This window comes from Scyliorhinus canicula, chromosome 19 (genome assembly GCF_902713615.1).
Source record: "Scyliorhinus canicula chromosome 19, sScyCan1.1, whole genome shotgun sequence".
NCBI classification, from domain to species: domain Eukaryota; kingdom Metazoa; phylum Chordata; class Chondrichthyes; order Carcharhiniformes; family Scyliorhinidae; genus Scyliorhinus; species Scyliorhinus canicula.
Window position 1 is genome coordinate 11,234,095 of NC_052164.1, and position 23,253 is coordinate 11,257,347.

Below are 23,253 nucleotides of genomic sequence, written 5' to 3' on the forward strand. Positions count from 1 at the left end.
ATGCAAAAGAAAACCTAGCTATCTGAAAAATAAAACAAAACACTGCGTTACTCTTCTATAGCTGTGTGCTAGTGTATACGGTCAATTGTTAGCAAAATAACAAAAGGTCATAACATTTATTCATGTTTTATTATAGAAAGGAAAAGCCCCAAAAGCCATCTCAGAGAGTCAGTTGAAACAAAGAACAATTTCAGAAATGGCAAAACCAGAAAATCTGTTCCCAGTATTTTGTAAAAGTCTCTAAAACCGAGGTCAGACCACAAAGCTGGATCTGTTATGCTGCCAATTCTTATTTTGCTTTATGTCCAGTAGGGAAATGCTTTCCCACTCCAGAAACAACCTAAAGGAATTGAAAATATATTATAGACATACTTCCTTTGAGGTACAGAGTGCTTGTGCATTGAGTCACTACGACTGAAGACTACATTTTTGATTAGACTTAATATTAAGTCCTTTGAAGGAAAACAGGGAGCTCTCCTGTATGAAAAGTGCCAAGATGTTTTCAGCAGTTTTATAACATGAATGGATATCTTTCCTTCTGTACTGTTCAATCCATCACAGAAACATGGAATGGTTATAGCACAGGAGGTCATATGACTCAAGACCTCGCCGGTTCTCCTGAAGTGATTTAGCTAATCCCACTTCCCTGCCCATTCCTTGTAGTGATGACATTTGCTCTTCAAGCGCTTGCCAATTCCCTTTTGAAGGCCACATTGAATCTGCTTCTACTGCCCTTTCAGGCAGTGCATTGAGACTGTAACCACTCACTCCACAGTTTTCCCTCAACTGCTTTTGGTTCTTTTGCCAATCAACTTTGTGTCCTCTGGTTCTCAATTCTTCCACCAACGGGACTCCTAATGCCTCTATCAAATCTCAAGTAATTGTGAATCTGTAAGGCTAGTTATTGTTATGGAAAATTGGAAGAACAGTTAATTAAATAAATTGTGGCACGGTTTTTCTGAGTGAGATGTGTAGATAATCAATTTGCATTATATAAAATGCTGGTTTAATTTTAATCAATGTCTGGCACTTAAATGAGCTGGATAGTCAAGTCAAGCAATCGGTCAATCAGAAAACAATGATTTCATACCAGCAGTCATATGGCAGTGGAGCTCAGTACTATGATATATAAAGTGACCAACTCTTCAATCCATTAAATGCAACTTTTTACAGTAGTGCTGATTCAGGAAGCAGGTTTCGCCCAGCATTCACAAAGTCTGAATAGCAGATGCTGTAACCACCAAGCCCCCACCGCCAGAACTCATGTCAACCGCAGCCCAATTAAACCTGCATTTGATGGGAGAACTCAAACAATTTGTCAGCATTACACAATGGATTATTTTCTGACAAAAACATGCCAGCGTGAATCTCAATTAATTCAGCAGTTTTGTGACCATTACATTTCAACATAAGAAAATATTGCTCTGATCAGCAAGGAATCAGGACGACCTCAAGGAAATCACCTTGATGCTTATTTCTAGTAGTTGGAATCCCTGAACTAATTACATTACCTGAAACATCACTACAGTAAGGATTTACAGACTTTGTCCTTCTTTGCTGATCCGAATTGAAGGGATTTCAGGTATCCACACAGTTTGCCAACAAACTTTTTCAATTTCAAAAATAGCAGTCCTTGCATTTAGGATTCACAAAATGGATGACAAGTTCTGTTTCCTGACTTGGTACATCAAAACATGAAATACCGAAACGAAAGGGAAAATGCTGGAAAATCTCAGCAAGTCTGGCAGCATCTGTGGGGAGAGAAAAGAGCTAACGTTTCGAGTCCGATGACTCTTTGTCAAAGCAATTACATATGAAATATCGAGACAGGTAAAGATTCCATTGCAGGAATCCAGGCAAGAGCTGGCAAAGTTCCTGTGGAATGTGTTCAACCTTTGGAACAAGAATTCATAAGAAATTTAACATGGCAAAAGACGCCCAAAATCACATGGGGAATATTAAATCGTAGCAGCTCTGGGAATGATTTATTTTTGGAAATGAGACTATCCAAATCAGTTTCTGTATTCACTAGGACCAAAAACAAACATTGCTGAAACTTGAATTCTGCTTTTATCTGATGGCAAAATACTGAAGGAAGTTTTTAAACAAGCTTTTTAGAAAATGGTAATAGCATCACAAATTTACTTTTTGTTTAAATTTAGAGTACCCAATTCTTATTTGTTGCCAATTAAAAGGGCAATTTAGCGTGGTCAATTCACCTACCAGGCACATCTTTGGGTTGTGGGGGAGAGACCCACACAGAAACAGGGAGAATGTGCAAATGTCACATGGACAGTGACGAGAGAGAGAGAGAAGGGAGGCCGGGGGGGGGGGGGGGGGGGGGGGGGAAGAGGTTAGGTATGGATTTCTAGACCAAAGGCTCTGCCACCACCGATGGCACAGACGAGGAAGTGTTCAAGTCATCAGTACTACCAAAAACTTGAATAAAAGTGTCAGACACATTAGGAAAGTACTTTGATTAGAAAATACTCACCCAGAACATTCCATACACACCCCTGTAACTTTCCTTATACGAGAATTATTTACAACATTTTCAGTTGTGGTTCACAATGTTTAAATATGGACCAAGTTATATATCATGTTACCAGACTCCAGTATTCTGAAGAAAATAGATTAGAAATATCACCTCTGCAACTCCTGCCGACTCATTATAACCCATTATAATATAAACATCAGAGACTGGGACAGGGAACATTAGCATCTGGAGTATTGACACAAAAATATGAACACGAGTGGGTGGGTGGCTGGGGAAAACAATTTTGCACAAGAACTACTTCAGTTACATCAATAGATACGCTGTTGAACGTTAGTACGCTCAGGTCTGAGCTCTAATCCAAGCAGTAATTATTATATCTTTAAATTAATTTTAAAAACTTATCAATATAGTACACAAATCTTTCTTGGGACAAATCAGAGCAAAATGAAAATAGGACAGACACCCGAGAAACAGCAGGAAAAAAAAGTAAAACTCTGAACTCCAAGGTCAACCAAAACTCTGGTGCCAGTATCCTATGCCTGGTGCCGATACCCTATCCCTTAACAGGGAGATGGTGGGATAGTGGTAATGTCACTGGACAAGTAATCCCGAGGTCCAGGCTAATACTCTGGGAACAGCGGATAGAATTTAAATTCAGTGAATAAAATCTGGATTTGAAAGCTAGCCTCAGTAATTGTGACCATGATAACTATCATCAATTGTCATTAACAAAACCATCTGGTTCACTAATGTCCTTTAGGGAAGGAAATCGGCTGTTGTTACCTGGTCCGGCTACATGTGACTCCAGACCCACAGCAGTCGCTGACACTCAACTGCCCTCTGAAATGGCCCAGCCATCCACTCAGCACAAGGGCAATTAGGAGGGGCAAAAATGCTGGCCTTGCCAATGATGCATACATCCTGTGAAAGAATACTTTATTTTAAAAAGTCCTGCTCTCCTGTTACTTCCTTGATGCCTCATCCCTATGTTTAAATCCTTTCATGGCTGTGACCTTTCTCTTTTACTTGTCTGCAATCTGCTCTAACCCTATAGCAGTTCCCACCACTGAAATCCCATTTATTGGAGTGAATGCCATCTTCTTTTGCCCCACTATTTATGGCCGTGCCTTCAACCACCCGGGCTACATGACTTGGAAGTATCCCCTTTAACCTTGCTGCCTTCCTCTCCTCTTTCAAGACTCTTCAAGAGCACGGTAGCACAAGCGGCTAGCACTGTGGCTTCACAGAGCCAAGGTCCCAGGTTCGATTCACCACTGGGTCACTGTCTGTGCGGAGTCTGCACGTTCTCCCCGTGTCTGCATGGGTTTCCTCCGGGTGCTCCGGTTTCCTCCCACAGTCCAAAGATGTGGTTAGGTGGATTGGCCATGCTAAATTGGCCTTAGTGTTCAAAAGGTTTAGGAGGGTTTATTGGGTTATGGGGATAGGGTGGAAGTGAGGGCTTAAGTGGATCGGTGCAGACTCGATGGGCTGAATGGCCTCCTTCTGCACTGTATGTTCTTTAAAATCCACCACTTTGATCAAGCTTTTGGTCACCTCATTAATATCTCGTTTTTTTATTGCTTTTCCTGGAATCACAAGTGGATAATTTCCTACATACAAATGTAAGTCGTCAGCAAACCTCCCATATCAGGCAAGCCTGCATATTTGCTCCCTGTGTCATCGGCTCAACGTGCCTTTTCAAATACTTTGAATTTCAGAAGCAGCAATGTCTGCCAGTGACTATAATAGTTACCAGGACACACAACAAAATACAAACAGGTATTAGCTTGGCACTGTATGCAGTAGAGTTCCAGACCTGGCCCTCATTACCTTCCATCCTAAACTTACCAACTCTGTTTGGCTGTATTCTTCGAGATTTCAAAACATGATTTCCTGCACGCCACAATCCTGCTGGATTACCAACATGTCCATAATCACAGTGCACAACCTTCCCAAGTCAACTGAGAAGTGAACATATTCTATTATTCATTTGGATTCTTCTCCACTTCAAAACTCTTTCACCCATCTCCAAATAGTTTTTTGTAACTCATCAGCATAAAAATTCAAAAAAAATGTTTTTAAATGCACAATTACTGTCTCACTGAGTGAATTTTCTCTCGAGCACTGTTAGGAGCAATCCTGGTGTTTAATCTTCAATTTCTGCTGACACCAGGGCAGTCCAGGAGGGTGGAAGCCTCACCATTCAGTACAGCTAAGAACTGGATTTACCAGTAATTTGCAGGCTCAAAAGAAAATGCAAATGAGCAACGGCCCATTAAATCCATAATTTCCATGTATGTGATAGCAGCAGACATGGCCTCAGCCCCTCGAGCCTGCTCTGATCATAACCTCACCTCCATTCTCCTGCTTGTTCTCCACAACTCGCGAGTGTCCTATAGGTTAAATATCTGACTATTTCAGCTTTGAATATATTCAAAAAGACAGCCTCCACAGCTCCCTGAGATACAGAATTCCAAAGATTCATGGCCCACAGAAAAACAATCCATAACTTAGTTTTAAATGGGAGACTTCAGATTCTGAAATTGCCTCCAAGTTCGAGACACCCCACAAGGGGAACATGCTCTTATCATCTACCCTGTCAAGCCCCTTCAGAATCTTATATTTAACTTTTCAAACTCCAATGAATTCAAACTGCTCAACCTTCCCTCAAAAAACCTCCTTCAACCTCAGAGTTTGCCGAGTGACCCTTCTCCTTACTGCCTCCAAAGCAAATATACCCCTCCTGAAGTAAGGAGTGAAAATTGTACGGAGTATTCCAGGTGTGTTCGCACCAAGGCAAGACTTCCCTGTTTTTACACTTCCTCTTGCAAAACCGACCAAAATTCCATTTTGTTTAAAATTCATTTACAGGACGTGGTTGTCTCGAGCATTTATTTCCCATCCCTAATTGCCCATGAGCTGCCATCTTGAACTACTGCAGTCCATCTGGTGTAGGTACACCCACAGAGCTGTTAAGGAGGGACTTTCAGGATTTTGACCCAATGACAGTAAAAGAATGACGATATATTTCCAAGTCAGGATGGTGAGTGACTTGGGGAACCTCCAGGTGGCTGTGTAACTAGGTATCAACTGCCTTGTCCTTCTAAATGGTAGCAGTCATGGGTTTAGAAGGTGCCTTCCCAATTACTTGCACTAACTGTATGCTTGTGTATGTGTTTAGTGTATGAGAATACCTGGATGCTTTTGTATCCCATCATTCTGCAGTCTCTCCCCATTAAAATAATATTTAGCTTTTTTAGACTTCCTACCAACACCATAATTGCGATATACAAGATGTTAAAGGGGATTGACAGGGTAGACAGAGCAGATGTTTCCCTTTGCTGGACATTCTAGAACGAGAGGACGTAGTTCTAAGTTAAGGGGTGGCAGATTTAAAAGAGAAGCAAGGAGCAATTACTCCACACAGGAATCTGGAATCCTCTACCCCAGAGTGCAGTGGATATTGGAGCACCAATTTGAGGAGATAAAATAGGTTCTGACTCAGTGGTGGGATGAAGGGTTATGAGGAGAGGGCGGGAAGGTAAAAATGAGGCTGAGATGATATAGCCATGATCGTATTGAATGGCAGAGCAGGCTCGAGGGGCTGAATTGCTTACTCCTGGTTCTTAAATTCTCATGTTATAATCTCACACTTTTCCATATTATACTCCCAATTGCCAAATTTTCACCCATTCACTTTGAATCATAGGTTCACTTAACTTATTCTGAAACCTTTCCAGACTATCTGTCATGATATGCAGACACATATAATGATACACAATCAGGCGGCTAATGGACACAGAGAACAGGACATGACCAATAAGGGGTGGTATCTCACTATAAAAGACACGAGGCACTCACACTCCGCCTCTTTCCACTGATGAACATCTAGAGAGTCAGTCAAGGGTGTTGTTACAATCTCACACCTCCACCACGTGGCTAAGAGCTGGACTGGTTCAGTCAGACAGAGTAACCACACTTAGGTTAGCAGAGTCGAACTCAGAGAATTGTGCTATTAGTTCAATAAACCTGATTGAACTAACTTCAAGGTCTGGAGTATCTTTCTCATCTAAGCTGCATCCTGTTGCAGCCAGTGTTAGACTAGTGTACCTAACACGACAGTATCCTCCTCAACTTTTTTCTCAACCATCATTGCAACGCCAGCAAATTTGGCCAAATTACTCTTGGCCCCTTCAGTAATACAGACTTGCAATATTAATTGCTTTGCTGGCCATCTTTTGTATATATCCAGAACTTTTGAGGAAAATTGTTCTGCAAGTTCCACATTCACAGTTTGTCAACATTATTTATTCCTCTCAGAATCTTAAAATCTCCATAATAGGATTGATACCTTCACCCAAATCTCCCCATAGCTCGCAGCCCCAAGTCTCATCTACATCTTTTGCAGCATAAATTTTGATTTTTTTTTTTTTTTTTTAAATAGAATTCCAAATAGTACAAAATGCTCCTTCTTTGATGTAACTAAAGATCAATTTATAGCTGAGAGAGTGAACTTGCATTTATCACCTGATCCCATCTGTCACAGGCCCCAAAACAATTCACAGACAACTAATTACTTACAAATTCAGTCACTGCTGCCAGCAGTTAATTTGCACACAGCAAGATTTACAAATAGAAATGAGATTACTGGCTGGCTAATTTATTATTTTAGTGCTGCGAGAGGGAGGAATGTTGGTCAGGACATCAGGAGAACTTCTTGCTAACCTCAGAATCTTTAACACTTATTTGAATCATTTTTCTTCTCATCTGTCTTTTCAAAGTTTCACCTGAAGAATAACACTTTCAACAATGTAGCATTCCCTCAGCAATGTAATCCATGTCCTCAAGATACATCACAGCATCGTCCAACTTCAAAAAATATTTCATGTAAAGTGTGGAGGCAGAGTGGAAATTGCAGGGGACATTGGCCGTAATCATTCAGCTTCCCCAGAATCAGGGACGGTGCCAGAGGACTGGAGAGTCGCAAATATTATGCCCTTGGACCGGTCAAGCTCGAAAACGGGCAGGGTGCCAGCAATGGCAAAGGAACTAAAAGGATTCATGGAGCAGCTGGGGGGGGGAGGATCCATGGAGATTTGGGCAGCCGAAGGTGTAGAAGTTCTCCTTCTACTCACAATGCATAAAGTGTACTCCCGGATTGATTTCTTTATTTTGAGCAGGGCCTTACTGGCAGGGGTGGTGGACACGGGGTATTCGCCGATCACAATCTCAGATCATGCTCCGCACTGGGTTGACCTGCAGGTTAGTAAAGACAGTAACCAGCGCCCGCACTGGATTGGATTGGATTTGTATATTGTCGCGTGTACCAAGGGACAGTGAAAAGTATTTTTCTGCGAGCAGCTCAACAGATCATTAAGTACATGGGAAGAAAAGGGAATAAAAGAAAATACATAATAGGGCAACAGAAGGTATACAATGTAACTACATAAGAACCGGCATCGGATGAAGCATACAGGGTGTATTGTTAATGAGGTCAGTCCATAAAAGGGTCATTTAGGAGTCTGGTAACAGCGGGTAAGAAGTTGTTTTTGAGTCTGTTCGTGCATGTTCTCAGACTTCTGTATCTCCTGCCCGATGGAAGAAGTTGGAAGAGTGAGTAAGCCGGGCGGGAGGGATCCTTGAGACCCCAGAGGCAGGGCTTTTCAGGGAATGGTAGAGGCTACAGGCGGAGTTCGGCTTGTTAACCACAGGGAGGGCGGTGGAGCAGCTGAGAAAGGCGAGGGGGATGATCTAGGAGTATGGAGAGAAGGCCAAGCAAATGCTTGCCCAGCAGCTTAGAAAGAGGGAGGCAGCCAGGGATATAGGGAAAGTAAATGACGGAGATTGGAACCTGGTTGGAGATTCAGCAGGGGTGAATAAGACGTTCATTCATTTCTACAGTAGGCTGTATAGGCGGAACCCCCTACGGGGCCGGAGGGGATGAGGCACTTCTTGTGGGGGCTGAATTTCCCAAAGATGGACGGGGAGCTGGTAGAAGGGCTGGGGGCCCCGATCGGGTTGGAAGAGATAGTGGAGGGTCTGAAGGCCATGCAGTTGGGTAAAGCCCCGGGCTGGACGGGTACCAGTGGAGTTTTATAAAAGGTTCTCTGGGATATTGGGGCCGGTGTTGATGAGGATGTTCTATGAGGCAAGGGAAAGACGGGTGCTGCCTCCAACGATGTCACAGGCCACGATTTCGCTGATTCTGAAGCGGGACAAGAACCCGGAGCTGTGCGAGTCCTACAGGCCGATATCCCTGTTGAATGTAGACGCCAAACTGCTGGCCAATATTTTGTCCTCCAGGACTGAGGATTGCGTTCCGGACATTATTGGGAGGACCAGACGGGGTTTGTTAAGGGTCGGCAGTTGGTGGCCAATGTAAGAAGGTTGTTAAACATGATCATGATGCCCCCGGAAGGTAGGGAGGTGGAGGCAGTGATTGCAATGGATGCAGAAAAGGCTTTTGATCGGGTAGAATGTGATTATCTGTGGGTGGTACTGGGATGGTTCGGATTTGGGCAGGGCTTTATTGACTGGGTCAGGTTGCTGTATCAGGCTCCTGTGGCAAGCATACAGACGAATAGGACAACATCGGACTATTTTAGACTGCACCAGGGATGCCCCATCTCCCCAGTGTTGTTCGCACGAGCTATAGAGCCGTTGGCAATTGCTCAGAGAGCCTCAAGGGACTGGAAGGGGCTGATCCGGGGGTTCTGGAGCGCAGAGTCTCGCTCTATGCAGGCGATCTGCTTCTGTATGTATTGGACCCAATAAAGGGTATGGAAGAAATCATGAGGATTCTAGGGGAATTTGGCCGGTTTTCGGGGTATAAGGTAAATATGGGGAAAAGTGAGATGTTTGCGGACCAGGCAAGGGGACAGGAGAGGCAATTGGGGGAGCTGCCGTTTAGATTAGTTGGGGGAAGCTTCAGGTACCGAGGCATTCAAGTGGCACGGGAATGGGACCGGCTGCATAAATTAAATCTGGCCCGACTAGGAGACCAAATGAAGGACGATTTTTGGAGATGGGACGCGCTCCCGTTGTCATTAGCTGGGAGGGTGCAGACGGTGAAGATGACGGTACTCTCGAGATTCCTGTTCGTGTTTCAATGTCACTCCATCTTTATTCCGTGGTCCTTTTTTTTTTTAAACGGGTCAACAAAGTAATCACTGGCTTTGTTTGGGCGGCAAGACCCCGCGAGTAAGGTAGATAATGCTTGAGCGGAGTCGGGGAGAGGGCGGGCTGGCACTGCCACGTTTTAGTAACTATTACTGGGCGGCGAATATAGCCATGATCAGGAAGTGAGTGGTGGGGGGAGGGTCGGCATGGGAGTGTATGGAGGCAGCTTCATACAAGGGCACCAGTTTGGGGGCGTTGGTAACTGCGCCTCTGCCGTTCCCGCCGGCACGGTACTCCACCAGCCCAGTGGTGGTGGCAGCCCCGAGAGTCTGGGGGCAATGGAGGAGACATGTGGGAGCATCAGTCTGGTCCCCAATCTGTAATAATCACCGGTTTGCCCCAGGAAGTATAGATGGGGGGTTCTGGATATGGCGAAGAGCGGGATTTGAGAGGATGGGGGATATGTTTATAGAGGGGAGCTTTCAGAGTATGAGGGTGCTGAAGGAGAAGTTTGGGTTGGCGAGGGGAAACAAATTCAGGCGGCTGCAGGTGAGGGACTCCCTACGTTAACAGGTGTCAACCTTCCCGCTCCTACCGCTATGGGGTATTCAGGACATGGTAGTTTCCAGTGGGTGGGTGGGTGAAGGGAGCGTCTCTGACATTTGAGGAACTTATGGGTCAGAGGAGACCGAGGAGCTGAAGCGCAAGTGGGAGGAGGAGCTGGGAGGAGAGATAGAGGATGGTCTATGGGCGGACGTGTTGAGTAGAGTCAACGCGTCTGCAACATGTGCCAGGCTCAGCCTGATACAATTCAAGGTTGTTCACCGGGCTCACATGTCAGTGGCCGGGATGAGCAGATTCTTTGGGGTGGAAGACAGGGGTGCAAAATGTGCGGGAGGACAAGCAAACCATGTCCACATATTCTGGGCATGCCCGAAGCTTAGGGGACTTTGGCAGGGGTTTGCAAATGTCATGTCCAGGGTGTTAAAAACAAGGGTGGCACTGAGTCCAGAGGTGGCGATTTTCAGGGTGTCGGAAAACCGGGGAATCCAGGAGGAGAAAGAGGCAGACGTTCTGGCCTTTGCTTCCCTGGTAGCCCGGAGACGGATACTATTAGCTTGGAGGGACTCAAAGCCCCGAAGTCGGAGGCCTGGCTATCGGACCTGGCTAGCTTTCTCTGTCTGGAGAAAATCCAAGTTTGCCTTGAGGGGGTCACTGTTAGGGTTCACCTGGATATGGCAACCGTTCATCGACTTCTTCGCAGAAAATTAATCGTCAGCAGAAAGGGGGGTTAGTTTAGCTTAGAGTAGGGGGTTAATAAAGGTGGGACCTGTAAGGGAGGAAGACGGCTTTTGCACTATGTTTATAGTTTCATGTACAATGTTTATTTTGTTGTTGTTAGAATACCAAAAATACCTCAATAAAATGTTTATTAAGAAAAATACACATCCATATCTTATTCCACCTTAAATATTGAATGTTCCTCACCACATGCAAAATACAGAACTTGCTGCCACAAGCAGTACTTGAAAGGAGAATAGCACAGATGCATTTAATGGGAAGCTATACAAGAGGGAGAAGGAATATGTATAATAATACAAGACAAAGTGGGGGTCGGAAGCAATTTGTGAAGCATGAACACTCCCACAGACCGGATGGCGTGTATTCCAGTGCTGAAAGTTTCCACGTAGTTCCATTTAAAATTCAGGTTCGCTTCACAAAATATAGATTCGTTTGTATTTACCCATATTAAAATCCTACTCCCACTCCATAACCCATCAATTTACTTGGTCCAGAATTCTTTGATTACTGCCAGTTTCCCTCGCATTGATAATTTAACAACTTTTAGGAGGATTCTGACTTTGGCGTTCAAAATCCCACAGATAGTAGCTTTGCATAATTTTCTCCTCAGCCAAGTGCATGCACCAAATGTCTAAAATTGCGGTTCCTCTTTTACTGAGTAGGATTGCTATTGCAACAACATTTTTCATCAGTAGTATAAAACTAACCTGTCTAATGACGGTCTAAACCAACTCACATTCCTTATTAGTGGATGAGCAATGCATCATTTGGTGTATTAACTTTATATTATCTTCTTTAAAACGGCACATACAAATATCATGAATGGCAGGAGATCTCAAAGAAACCCACAGATCTCTACTGATAACACACCGACCCCATACAAATCTGTTTCTTTCTTAAGTGCAAAAGCGTGTAGAAAATTCAAAAATCATTTTGAAATGAGAAGCACTTATTGGTTCTTTTTCATGCCCAGTCAGGAAGCCAACTTTCGAATTAGGCACAAGGTGCACAAAATGGAATTAAGCTGCAAAGAGGGCATCAGGAGGCTACTAAGGCTTTTGGATAGAGTGGACAAAGATCTGGCAAATGGAGCACAATGTGGTAAAATGTGAAATTGCCCATTTTGACAGGAACCTTTTGACAGGAACCTTTTGACAGGAACAATAAAAAAGCATATTTAACTTGGCTTTGCTTTTTCTGGGCATCTCAGCGAAGAGATAACTCTACCCCGATAACTTTTGTGAGTTTCCAAGGAAGAAACAACACGTGGAGCCAAGAATATGGACAAAAATATCAGCTCTCCAGTGGGAACCACCTCATGCAAGTCTTCCCCTTACACTGCACCACTTGATGTTCATCATTGAATATTTTTAACGCAGAGGTCGATGGATTCTTGATAAGCATGGGGTAAAAAGATTATCGGAGGTAGGCAGGAATGTGGCGATTAGGCTGAAAGCAGATCAGTCATGATCTTCTTGAATGGAGAGCAGGCTCAAAGGGCTGAGGGCCTACTCCTGCTTCGGAGTATGAGTTTGTTTATTTTCTATTCCTAATTGTTCAAAAATATACATTTTGATTCACTCATTCACTGGATGTGGGTGCCACTGGCAAAGCCAGCACTTATTCTCCATTCTTAAATGGCCTTGATAAGATGGTGGGAGACCCTCTTGACATCGGAGAGATTTGCCAAGCAGTTATCAACTGATGTGGGTCTGGAGTCACATATCGACATCGCATAAGGATGGTGGATTTCCTGCCCTAAAAGGAGATTAGTAAACCAGATGGTTTATATGGCAATCTGGTAGTCACATGGTCACCATTACTGATAGTCGCTTTTTATTCCAGATTTATTTCATTAACACAATTTAACTTGTCCAGCTGCTGTGGTGGGATTTGAATGCATCTCTCCAGATCATTAGTCCAGGTCTCTGGATTACAGCATTTAATAGACAGCACAGCTGCGAACAGTATTGGAAAGTGGGGGAATCATTAGCTTATTACACTCGGACACAAGATTCTACTCTCTCCACCACTCATGCCCCAACTTATTTATAAAGTTGCATGTTTGTGGTCCAAACGATTATGCTTGCACACTGTACATTCCATGCTTCCCACAGTACAATAGTCTTAAATTACAAAAATACTTTTGTATTTTTCCACAGACTAAAAGCTAAAAAATGACATTGTTTCCTGAGTATTTTAATAATCATTTGGTGTTTAATTTAATCCTGCTTCCTGCCCAAATTATTTTTGGCAGCTGGCAAAGTAAAGTACAAGGAAAGCTTTTAAAAATATTCTAAATTACACAAACAAAAATCGGATGGCTGATCTTTAAATTCCCAGTTTCCCAGCATCGCTTCCCCAGTACATTGAACAAAAAGTAAGTTTTACATTACTGCTAATACCAAGATAAACATTCTCCACGCTTTTTACTTTGGAAATAAAGCCATAAAGTGCCGCACCTTGTTACCCATTTCCTCATTCTCCACTGACTGTAATTATATTGCACCTCCCATTTCACCATTTTTCTAAAATAAGCTACCTTTGTAATTGCACTCTCAGGTCATTCAAAGTTATGCTTTTCCAAATAGAAACCCTTTCGTATTATATATAAGTGCCATGGAATCTTTAATGTTATCTCAACCACTGGAAATGGCAAATGAAACCTCAGTTTACCCTGAAGTGTCATCCAAAGAACTGTACCTCCAACAATACATCAGCCTGCACTGGAGTGTCAGCCTAAATTAAAATCTGCTTCGGTAGATCCGACTGAGGGGAGGGGAATTTTAAAGAACCCTCTCAGGCTGCATGATTTAGATTGAATGTATACAGTGAATATTGTAAATACACCCAGGGCTAGTGCGCGGTCAATTCCAGCCCCACTTGATCGGGAGTCACAACACAGGTGATATAAGTTTTTATTTAAAATACCCAAGGTCCTTGGTTGGGCCCCAATAAATAACAGTCATCAAGTTTGTAACATTAACACAAGGAATCTTTTATTATGTACTGTATTATAATTAAACGGACAGAAAATGTAACTTTTCCAACCCCCCCTGCCTCCACCCCTCAGTTTCCAACAACCACCCATAAATCTCCGCACTCTTCTCCTCCCCACCCCCCCTCCCCAAACCTCGTCCTGAGTTACCAATCCAACCAGCATAGTGTGCCCCAGCCACTGAGAGAACGAGGCGAGCGCCTTGCACACAAAATCCTGCACCTGTATCTACTTGAATTCACTCTCCTTTGGCAGCTGGTAGTATTCCCACAACTCTTCCAGCCTTCAAAAACTCCATTCCACAGACAGATCTCTGACCCGCTCTACCCCCTCCCCATGTCAACTCCTGTACGTCATGTCTATCCCTGTTGGTACAAACCTATGATTCCCGCATTTTAAAGCCAGTAGAGACATAACTCCCACACCAAAGTGCAGTCTCAGCAGGTGCCCCTCACCTTGATGGGTGACACCACAACCGGGGGGGGGGGGGGAAATCGCCAGTGCTCTTAAGCACACGCCCACACAGAAGGCCACCTCTACCTGTACACATTTCAACCCTCCCCATCCTCACCAATGTTGCACCTTTTCCATATTTGCCACCCAACAATAATATAGGTGGTTTGGGGCACCAGCCTCTGCATCCGCCATCCCCTCTGCAAAAATAGTCTTTGAATCCTGGGCATTTTGCCCACCCACACAAAGTTCAAGAGTAACTTACCTACCCTCCGAAATAACACCTTTGGAAGGGATATCAGGAGGGACTGAAAAACAAATAAAAACCTTGAGAGATTGTTCATCTTTATGGTCTGCAGCCTCCCCTAAGGACAGCAGTAGGGCATCCCACCTCTTCACATCAGTTTTTACCCCCCTCTACCAAATTGGCCAAGTTCCACGTATGCATCACAGCTTGTTTTGGCCAGCTTGAATGGCAGGGCTCTCAAATTAGTACTCCTCCCCGGGCATTCACCTTGACTACCTCTTTACCATATTCCGTTTATACCCAGTAACGGCGCCAAACGTCCCTAACAAGTCCATTATTTTCACTATGCACCCCAGCGGATTCAAGACATACAAAAGATTGCCCCAAATAATGACACCCTATGTTCCCTACCTTCCATTTCAATGGCTCCCACTCTCATGATGCAATAACCAAAGGCTCAATGGCCAACGCAAACAACAGCGGGCATCCCGGTCTTATGCCCCTACATAGCCTAAAAAAACCAGAGCTCATAGTGTTCATCATCACACTTGACATGGGGGTGGCATATAGCAATCGCACCCAAGATATGTGCATTGTCCCAAAATGCCCAAGGGTCTCAAACAAGTATCTCCATTCTATCCAGTCAAAAGCTTTCTCCACATCCATTAAAATTATAACTTCCGGCACATTTCCCCTCGACGGAGTCATCACCACATTCAACAGTCGCCTAATGTTGATGAACAACTGCTGCTCTTCAATAAAACCTGTCTGATCCTCAAGACACCACCTCAGGCATGCATCCCTTCAGCCGTTTTGGCAGCACCTCAGCCAACAACTTTATATCAGTGTTTAACAGGGAGATGCGGCCTACAAGACCCACACTCCTGTGGGTCCTTATCCTTCTTTTAGATAAGAGATCGATGCCGGAGCAAAATAATAAAACAACATAAAAGAAATGGGAACAAAGGAAATAAACAGGACGGACTCTTATAAAATTACATGCATCACAATTGTATGGAAACACCTGAAGAGTGCAACTTAATCGATGTAAACCAACTTTAATGCCTTTGTAACATTTGTAATGACCATTTTGAAATGTCTGAAATGTTTGACTACATTGAAGCATCTCAGAGTGCAACCTGATCAATAGAAAAGCTGAATATTATTGCACTGTATGAGATAGCCACATTGAAATGTTTGTAATGTTCTTTCAGATATTTTACGAATAAAGTGTCCAGAGTGAATTTGCAACCCTCCAATTTAGACAACCTTTGGTCAACTACACAGTGACATTAACGGTAAACATGGTAAATCGAAACAATGATGCAAAGACAAATATTGCTTTTAAGTTACTTTTCAACATTATGGATTTGTACATGTGCCAAATTTGACCATTTAAAGATTTACATCATTTTTAATCTATAGTCTCCATAGGAGGGCAGGAGGAACCTTCAGTCGTTTCGATTTGTGTTGTTCTTACCGGAGCAGCAGTTCCTTTGGGAGTTTCTTGTTTATCACAGCTTCATCATTGTTCGAGAACATCTAGAAAACAGAGGGCCAGTGTTAGAACATGCCAGGAGCAAAACAAAATTTAAAAAATAACGAGAATGGAAACGAACACGGAGGTTCTATTTTCTATTCACTGTGGTGTAAAGTAGCAACAGCTGATGATGGGGTGCACAGAATTGAGTGACCATTTCAAACAAGGATCGTTTGGTCACCCACAGGCAACTGAAAGAGCAGCAACTGAGCCTTGCTGCTGCCGTGTGAACAGCAAACTTGAATCATTACCTCATCCACCCTTGATCAAGATTAAAAGAAACATTTCTGAAAAAAGTTCAGCTGTTGCACACAAACAGAAAATATGTAGCTCAGCAATAGGTAAGCTTAGGACTAATCCTGCCTTTCTGTTTCTAAGGTCTCATCTGGGCTATCTTATTTGTTAGTTGAAAATAAAACATTACAAAGTGTTGATCTTGCCTCCCAAGCCTAACTCTTTCAGTGAAGGAATGACATATGTATGGGAGGGGCAATGAATGAAGCACAATGATTTATTTTTTTTGGTATAGGAAACAGTTAAATACAATGGCAGAGCACAGTAGGTCCCCCATTCCTCTCCCCAGGCACTGTGCAGTGCCAATCAGAACTGTTAACTTGCTGTAGGACACTCCAATGGGGGACTAGATTTTTAAAAATACATTGCTGCTGTATCTTTCTGGTTCACCTTGCAAGTCGGCAAAAATGGTAGAGCACAAGGACCTTCACATCTCAACCAAAAAAAAAGACTAGCATCAAAAACAAAAGCAAGGATCCTGTTACTGAACAAATAACAGGCAAAAATGACCAACCAGCAGTTAGCAAGCAGCTATCATTAAAATGATGTGGAGATGCCGGCGTTGGACTGGGGTGAGCACAGTAAGAAGTCTTACAACACCAGGTTAAAGTCCAACAGGTTTGTTTCAAACACGAGCTTTCGGAGCACGGCTCATTCACCTGAAGAAGGAGCCGTGCTCCGAAAGCTCGTGTTTGAAACAAACCTGTTGGACTTTAACCTGGTGTTGTAAGACTTCTTACTGTCATCATTAAAATGAGTTAGGAGGGAAGCTGATGATGCCATTCAAAATATTTATTTGAAATTTCTTCTGGTTGTTTTATTTTGTCAGCCATTTGAGAGCAAATATAAACATGTGATAGCAGTAGCTTGCATTCAAAGTATGAATACACAAATATATAATTCACTAGACAGAAAAAACTAAAGTAGCCCATTGTCACTTAATAATAATAAGCTTTATTAGTGTCACAAGTAGGCTTACATTAACACTGCAATGAAGTTACTGTGAAAAGCCCTTAGTCGCCGCACTCCGGCGCCTGTTCGGGTACACAGATGGAGAATTCAGAATGTCCAATTCACCTAACAAGCACGTTTTTCGGGATGTGTGGGAGGAAACTGGAGTGCTAGGAGGGAATCCACAGACACGGGGAGAACGTGCAGACTCCGCACAGACAGTGTCCCAAGCCAAGAATCGAATCCGGGTCCCTGGCGCTGTGAGACAACAGTGCTAACCATTATGCTGCCATGCCACCCACTTTTTCAGTGACCGACCTTCTCCCAACAACCTTTCACTGCAGAATGCTGAGGTCTTCTCACATCTATTCGCTATCCTGAACGAACAGACTCATAGCAGACTGCAATATCCAGATTTCTCAAGTGTCATGTTGTCCATATGGACCAAACTCCCAAGTGCTGCTGAATGCTGCTTTCCTTCCGACTCTCTCAAACACTACTTTGAACCAGAACAGTGGACCTGGTACAATATACCAGGATTTGTTTTGTGACAACTCAGACATTTATTAAATGTGCCAGGACATGATGTTTATAAACACCACCACCTTTCCCACCAAAAACAAAACAGAAACCTCAAAGCCATTGTTGGGACTAGTGAATACTTTGAGACATCAGAAACTATCAGAACCTATGACAAGAAATATGTATAATCACATCTACAAGATGCAACTGTAAAATCATAGCACTACTGTTAGTGGCTTATAAATGATATGCATATTAAATTCATGTGTAAATGAAAACACAAAAAGGGTCCAATCCAAACATAATTGACACATACAGGCTCAAACTCTTTCTCCCTCTTCCCCCCCCCCCCCCCCCCCCCTGCTTAAATGGGAAAAGACAAACATATCGAGTTACTGACCCAGTAAAAGTTTGGATATAAAGCTATGGCTCTTAATATTGTACTGGATTAGAGAAATTACTCTCGAATATAGAAGGTCTGGATTTTCCCAATCCAATTTTACTCATTTCAAATTATTTGCATTCTTTCCATTTTCTTCTACTGTTCCCAGTTTCTTTTTTTTATTTCCAGCCCTCTTCCCTCTGAATCTTCCACAGAGACTCAGTCAAGTGCTCTCTTTCGGTCTTGACCACTGACCTCAGAACAGTGGAATTATTGACACCTGCAGTGAAAGTGATTTCAATTATAAAATCTGCTGGGAGTATTTGACAGCAGATTAACAATTCACTGTTGTGCTGCAGATTATAACAGACAGGCACATGTTACACATTACCATTGCTAAAACCCTACAAAGCAAGTCATTTATATTTCAGCTCAACAAGATGCAAAAAATCATTCCTAATTTTGAACATAGAACATACAGTCCAGAAGGAGGCCATTCAGCCCATTGAGTCTGCACCGACCCACTTAAACCCTCACTTCCATCCTATCTCCCTAACCCAATAACCCCTCCTAACCTTTTTGGAAACCAAGGGCAATTTAGCATGGCCAATCCACCTAACCTGCACATCTTTGGACTGTGGGAGGAAAACGGAGCACCCGAAGGAAACCCAAGCAGACACAGGGAGAACGTTCAGACTCCGCACAGTGACCCAGCAGGGAATCGAACCTGGGACCCTGGCACTGTGAAGCCATGGTGCTATCCACTACACTACCGTGCTGCCCCCGAAGTTGGACAAATCTTCCCAAACCAGCCTTTACATGATGTTGTTCCTCCTCTGTTTCAGATTACACAACATGGCTTAAGATGCTTTCTATTGGTCTGCTTTTCATTGAAGGAGCTCCGGGTCCCAATACCTTGCTTGTTGTAGCCAGCCTGCCGCACTAACATTGCTCCGAAAAGCTGAAGAAAAAGATGAAAGTAAATGAAACGAGTGATGCTTCAAATACCAAATACTGACATTATTTTAGTATCCAGGTAAATAACACTGCAGTACCACCTCTGGTAGCGTATTGCAGAACTACCTCAAAAATAGTTTCTCCCTCACCTCCAGCACGTTGCTTAAAGCAGCTCAACTGGGCCAGCAATGAACATTTGCTGCCAGCCACTCTGCACACTCTGCTGCTTGGCTGAAGATGGCTTAGTCCACTTGGTCGGGACATCAGTAACAGATAGAAGATAATAGGTAAAATGGGGGGGGGGGGGGGGGGGGGGGTAGTGGCAGTCGAGACTAGCAGAACATTTTTTTATCTAAGGAGCTGTGATTGGAATGTGCTCCCTGATAAGCCAGCCGGGGGTGGGGAGCAGAGTCATTAATAACATGTAACCTGAGAATTGGATACATACCTGAAAATAGAACATGCGGACTTACGGGTAAAGACAAGAGGCAGAATTGGATGGCTCTTGTAAAATACTGATAAGGCATGATGGGGTGAGGGGGCTCTTTTGGTGCTGAATTATTCTTTAGCTCAAGTAATGTATGTCTTGGAGTCTCAAAGTTGCTGGTGTAATCTACACACCGTACGGCCTGCAGACTGCATTAATTGAAGCGTATAAATTTAAATTTTTTTTAAATAAACATTTTATTGAGGTATTTTTGGTATTACAACAACAACAGCCATGTTGTTAGCCATGTTGTACTGCATTTGCCAAGTGTTTGCCCACTCACTCAACTTGTCCAAATCACCTTGAAACCTCCTTGCATCCTCCTCACAACTCCACCCAGTTTTGTGTAGTCAGCAAACTTGGACTCCACCCAGTTTTATGTAGTCAGCAAACTTGAAACATTACATTTGGTTCCCTCTTTCAGGTCATTTATGTACATGAAGAATAGCTGGACTCCACCACTGATCCATGTGGTACCCCACTAACCTGCCACTCAAATAAAGATCCATTTATTCCCACTGTCTCCTGTCTGTCAACCAATTCTCGATCCATGTCAATACATTACCCCCAATCCCATGTGTCTAATTTTGTCCACTAACCTCTTATTAACCTTCCCTTTTAAGTAGGCAAAAATATATACTATGGAATTGCTAATGTTGATCCTTGGCCCTGGCAGCTACACATTTCTGAATCCCCAATTCATCAATCTGCGATAAGATCAAGGTTCCACTGGCCCTCAGCAGAGTTCAGCCAACCTGATCTGGAATTGGAACCTTCCTCCTTTGTCTGGCTCAGTTTCATAGTCGACAAACCCTGCCGGGAGCAAAGCTCAACTGATTTATTAAATTATTCATTTGTGGGACAGGCACATTCCGTGGATAGTGGACAGGCTTTGGGGAGACAGGAGATGAGCTCTCAAACTCCCAGCCTCAATCTGCTCTTGTAATCACAGTATTTATATGACTGGTCCAGTTAGATTTCTGGTTGAAGATGACTCCCCAGATACTTTGAAATTAATTTATTTACAGGATGCAGGCATCGCTGACTTGGCCAGCATTTATTACCCATCCCCAATTAGGACAGTAGTGGCGAGCTGCCTTCTTGAACAACTGCAGTACCTGTGGTGTAGGTACACCCACAGTGTTATTAGGGAGTTCCAGGATTTTGACCCATCAACTGTGAAGGAACGGTGATATATTTCCAAATCAGGATGGGGAGTGGCATGGAGCGAAATTTCCAGGTGGCGGTGATTCCATGTGTCTGCTGCCTGATAGTGAAGACATGGATTTGGAAGATGTTGCCAAAGGAGTCTGAGAGTTTCTGCAGTTTATCTTGTAGGTGATACACGCTGCTGCTACCTGCATTGATGGTTGAGGGAGTGAACTGTTTTGGAAAGGGTACCAATCAACTGCTTTTCCCTCTATGGTCTACTCTAGAGCATCGAGTGTTGTTGGAGCTGCACTTATCCAGTCAAGTGGAGAGTATGCCATCCCATTCCTGACCTGTGCCTTGCAGATAATGGACAGACTTTGGGGAATCAGTAGGCGAGTTACTTGCAACAGGATTCCTAGCCTCTGACCTGCTCTTGCAGCCACAGGATTTATGCGGCTTGTCCAGTTCAGCTTCTGGTCAATGGTAACCCCCAAGGATGTTGACGACGGGAGATTCGGTGAAAGTAGTATTGTTAAATACAAAACAGGATGGCAAGACTCTCTTGATGGAGATGATCACCATCATCTGACACTTGTTTGGCACGATGTTACTTGCACTTATCTGTCCAAAACAGTCTATACCAGGTGTTGCTGCATGCTAGTATGTTTACAAAAAACTATTAAACAGAGGAAAAATATTTGTGCACACACTACAGTGAAATATGCAAAATCAGAGATTCCGAGGCAGTTTCCGTCTGCACATTTCAACCACTCACTCCAAAAACACACCCCCATGTGCGAAACGGGACATTAGAAAATCATAAAACAGTATTTTAAACAGCCTAGGAAATTTCATTATTCAATCAATGGCACAATATGGTAATTATGTTTAGTTGAGCTTTTTTAAAAATAAATATGTGGCTAATGGCTCATCCATCCCAGTGATAAACAGATCATTAGTAAATTCGCGTGTGGCAGCATATTCACAGCATGGTCCTTCAGATCTGTAAACTTAACAAAAAGCGACAGGCAGACTGATAGAAATCTGACCTAGAAATAAATGTTTCATCATACACAGGAAGGGACCCTGCACAACAGGACGCACCCACACATGCACACACACACAATCCAATTCAGAAACAGGAGCACACTCAGTAACCCAAACAAAGACTAAGGCCCACAGTACTGCATAGCAACAAGAGTAACAACTGAGAGGAGACAAATCAAAATAGTTGGACTACACGAAGGTTGGGTTTTAGAAGCTCTTTGAAGGAAGAAATTATCATAATATCCACTCATGCATATCATGAGATGCAGACAGGCAGTGATGGACACACAGGATAACCAATGAACACACACGACACAGAACAACCAATCACCAGACAGGCCACCACCACTATAAAGCCCACAGGGCATTAAGGCGCTCCCTCTCTCACAGGACATGGCTAGGGAGATAGTCGCAGTGCACAGGCCAATGAACATCATCACCATGTGATAGAGAGCTAGTCTGGTCAAGCCAGTCGGAGGTTATCAGTTAGGTTAACAGAGTGTCAACCTACAGCAGAGTATGTACAGCAATCAACAGGTTCAATAAAACAGTGTTGAACCATCTCCTGTGTCGGAAGCCGGTTTCTCGTTTTACTGCATCCAGTTGCAGTCGATGTTAGACCAACACAGATAACACATCAGAAATAGGTAGATGAAAAATGCACAAACTACAAAAGCCTGACATTACAGCATACATTTCTAGTCCATAGAATACAAGAACTATAAGAAACACTAGTTAGGCCACAGCTTGCATACTATGTACAATTCTGGTCGCAGCATTAGAGGAAGAACATGATTGCATTAAAGAGGCACAAAAACCACAAGGAAAGATTAGATAGTCTACTATTGTTTCCTTTGAAACAAGGAGGCTGAGGGGAGATTTAATTGAGCACATCATTAATTGTAAAGGGGCCTAGTGGGTAGGGAGGACCTTTTTTTCCTTTACAGAAATGTCAATAAACAGGGGGCATAGATTTAAAGTAATTGCTGGAAGGATTAGAGACAAGTTGAGAACAATTTATTTCCACCTAGATTCTATTCTATGGTGATGGAAGTCCGGAATTCACTGCCCGAAAGGGAGACAGGAACCTCAAGTGGACTTGAAGTGGAACCGTAACCTACGAGGCGATGGACCAAGAGCTGGGATTGGGTTATGTCTGCATAGCATTTTTTTTGGCTGGCACAGACACCAAGCCAAACGGCCTCAGTGCCATAAATTTCTATGATTTAATAAAATCACAAATCTGTCCAGACAGCTATGGTTCATATTTGTAGGCAGTGGAGGGGAAAACGATGCAACTAATCT

At 43.3% G+C, this 23,253-nt stretch overlaps 1 protein-coding gene across 1 annotated transcript in view; it reads right to left on the bottom strand.

The window, feature by feature from the left end:
* LOC119954498 (F-box/LRR-repeat protein 20) overlaps nucleotides 1-23,253 on the bottom strand; it is a 109,854-nt gene that overhangs the window by 81,075 nt on the left and 5,526 nt on the right. The window contains exon 2 of the mRNA XM_038779785.1: nucleotides 16,097-16,158. Within this exon, the coding sequence (XP_038635713.1) occupies nucleotides 16,097-16,158 (62 nt within the window). The remainder of the gene's footprint in view (nucleotides 1-16,096; nucleotides 16,159-23,253) is intronic.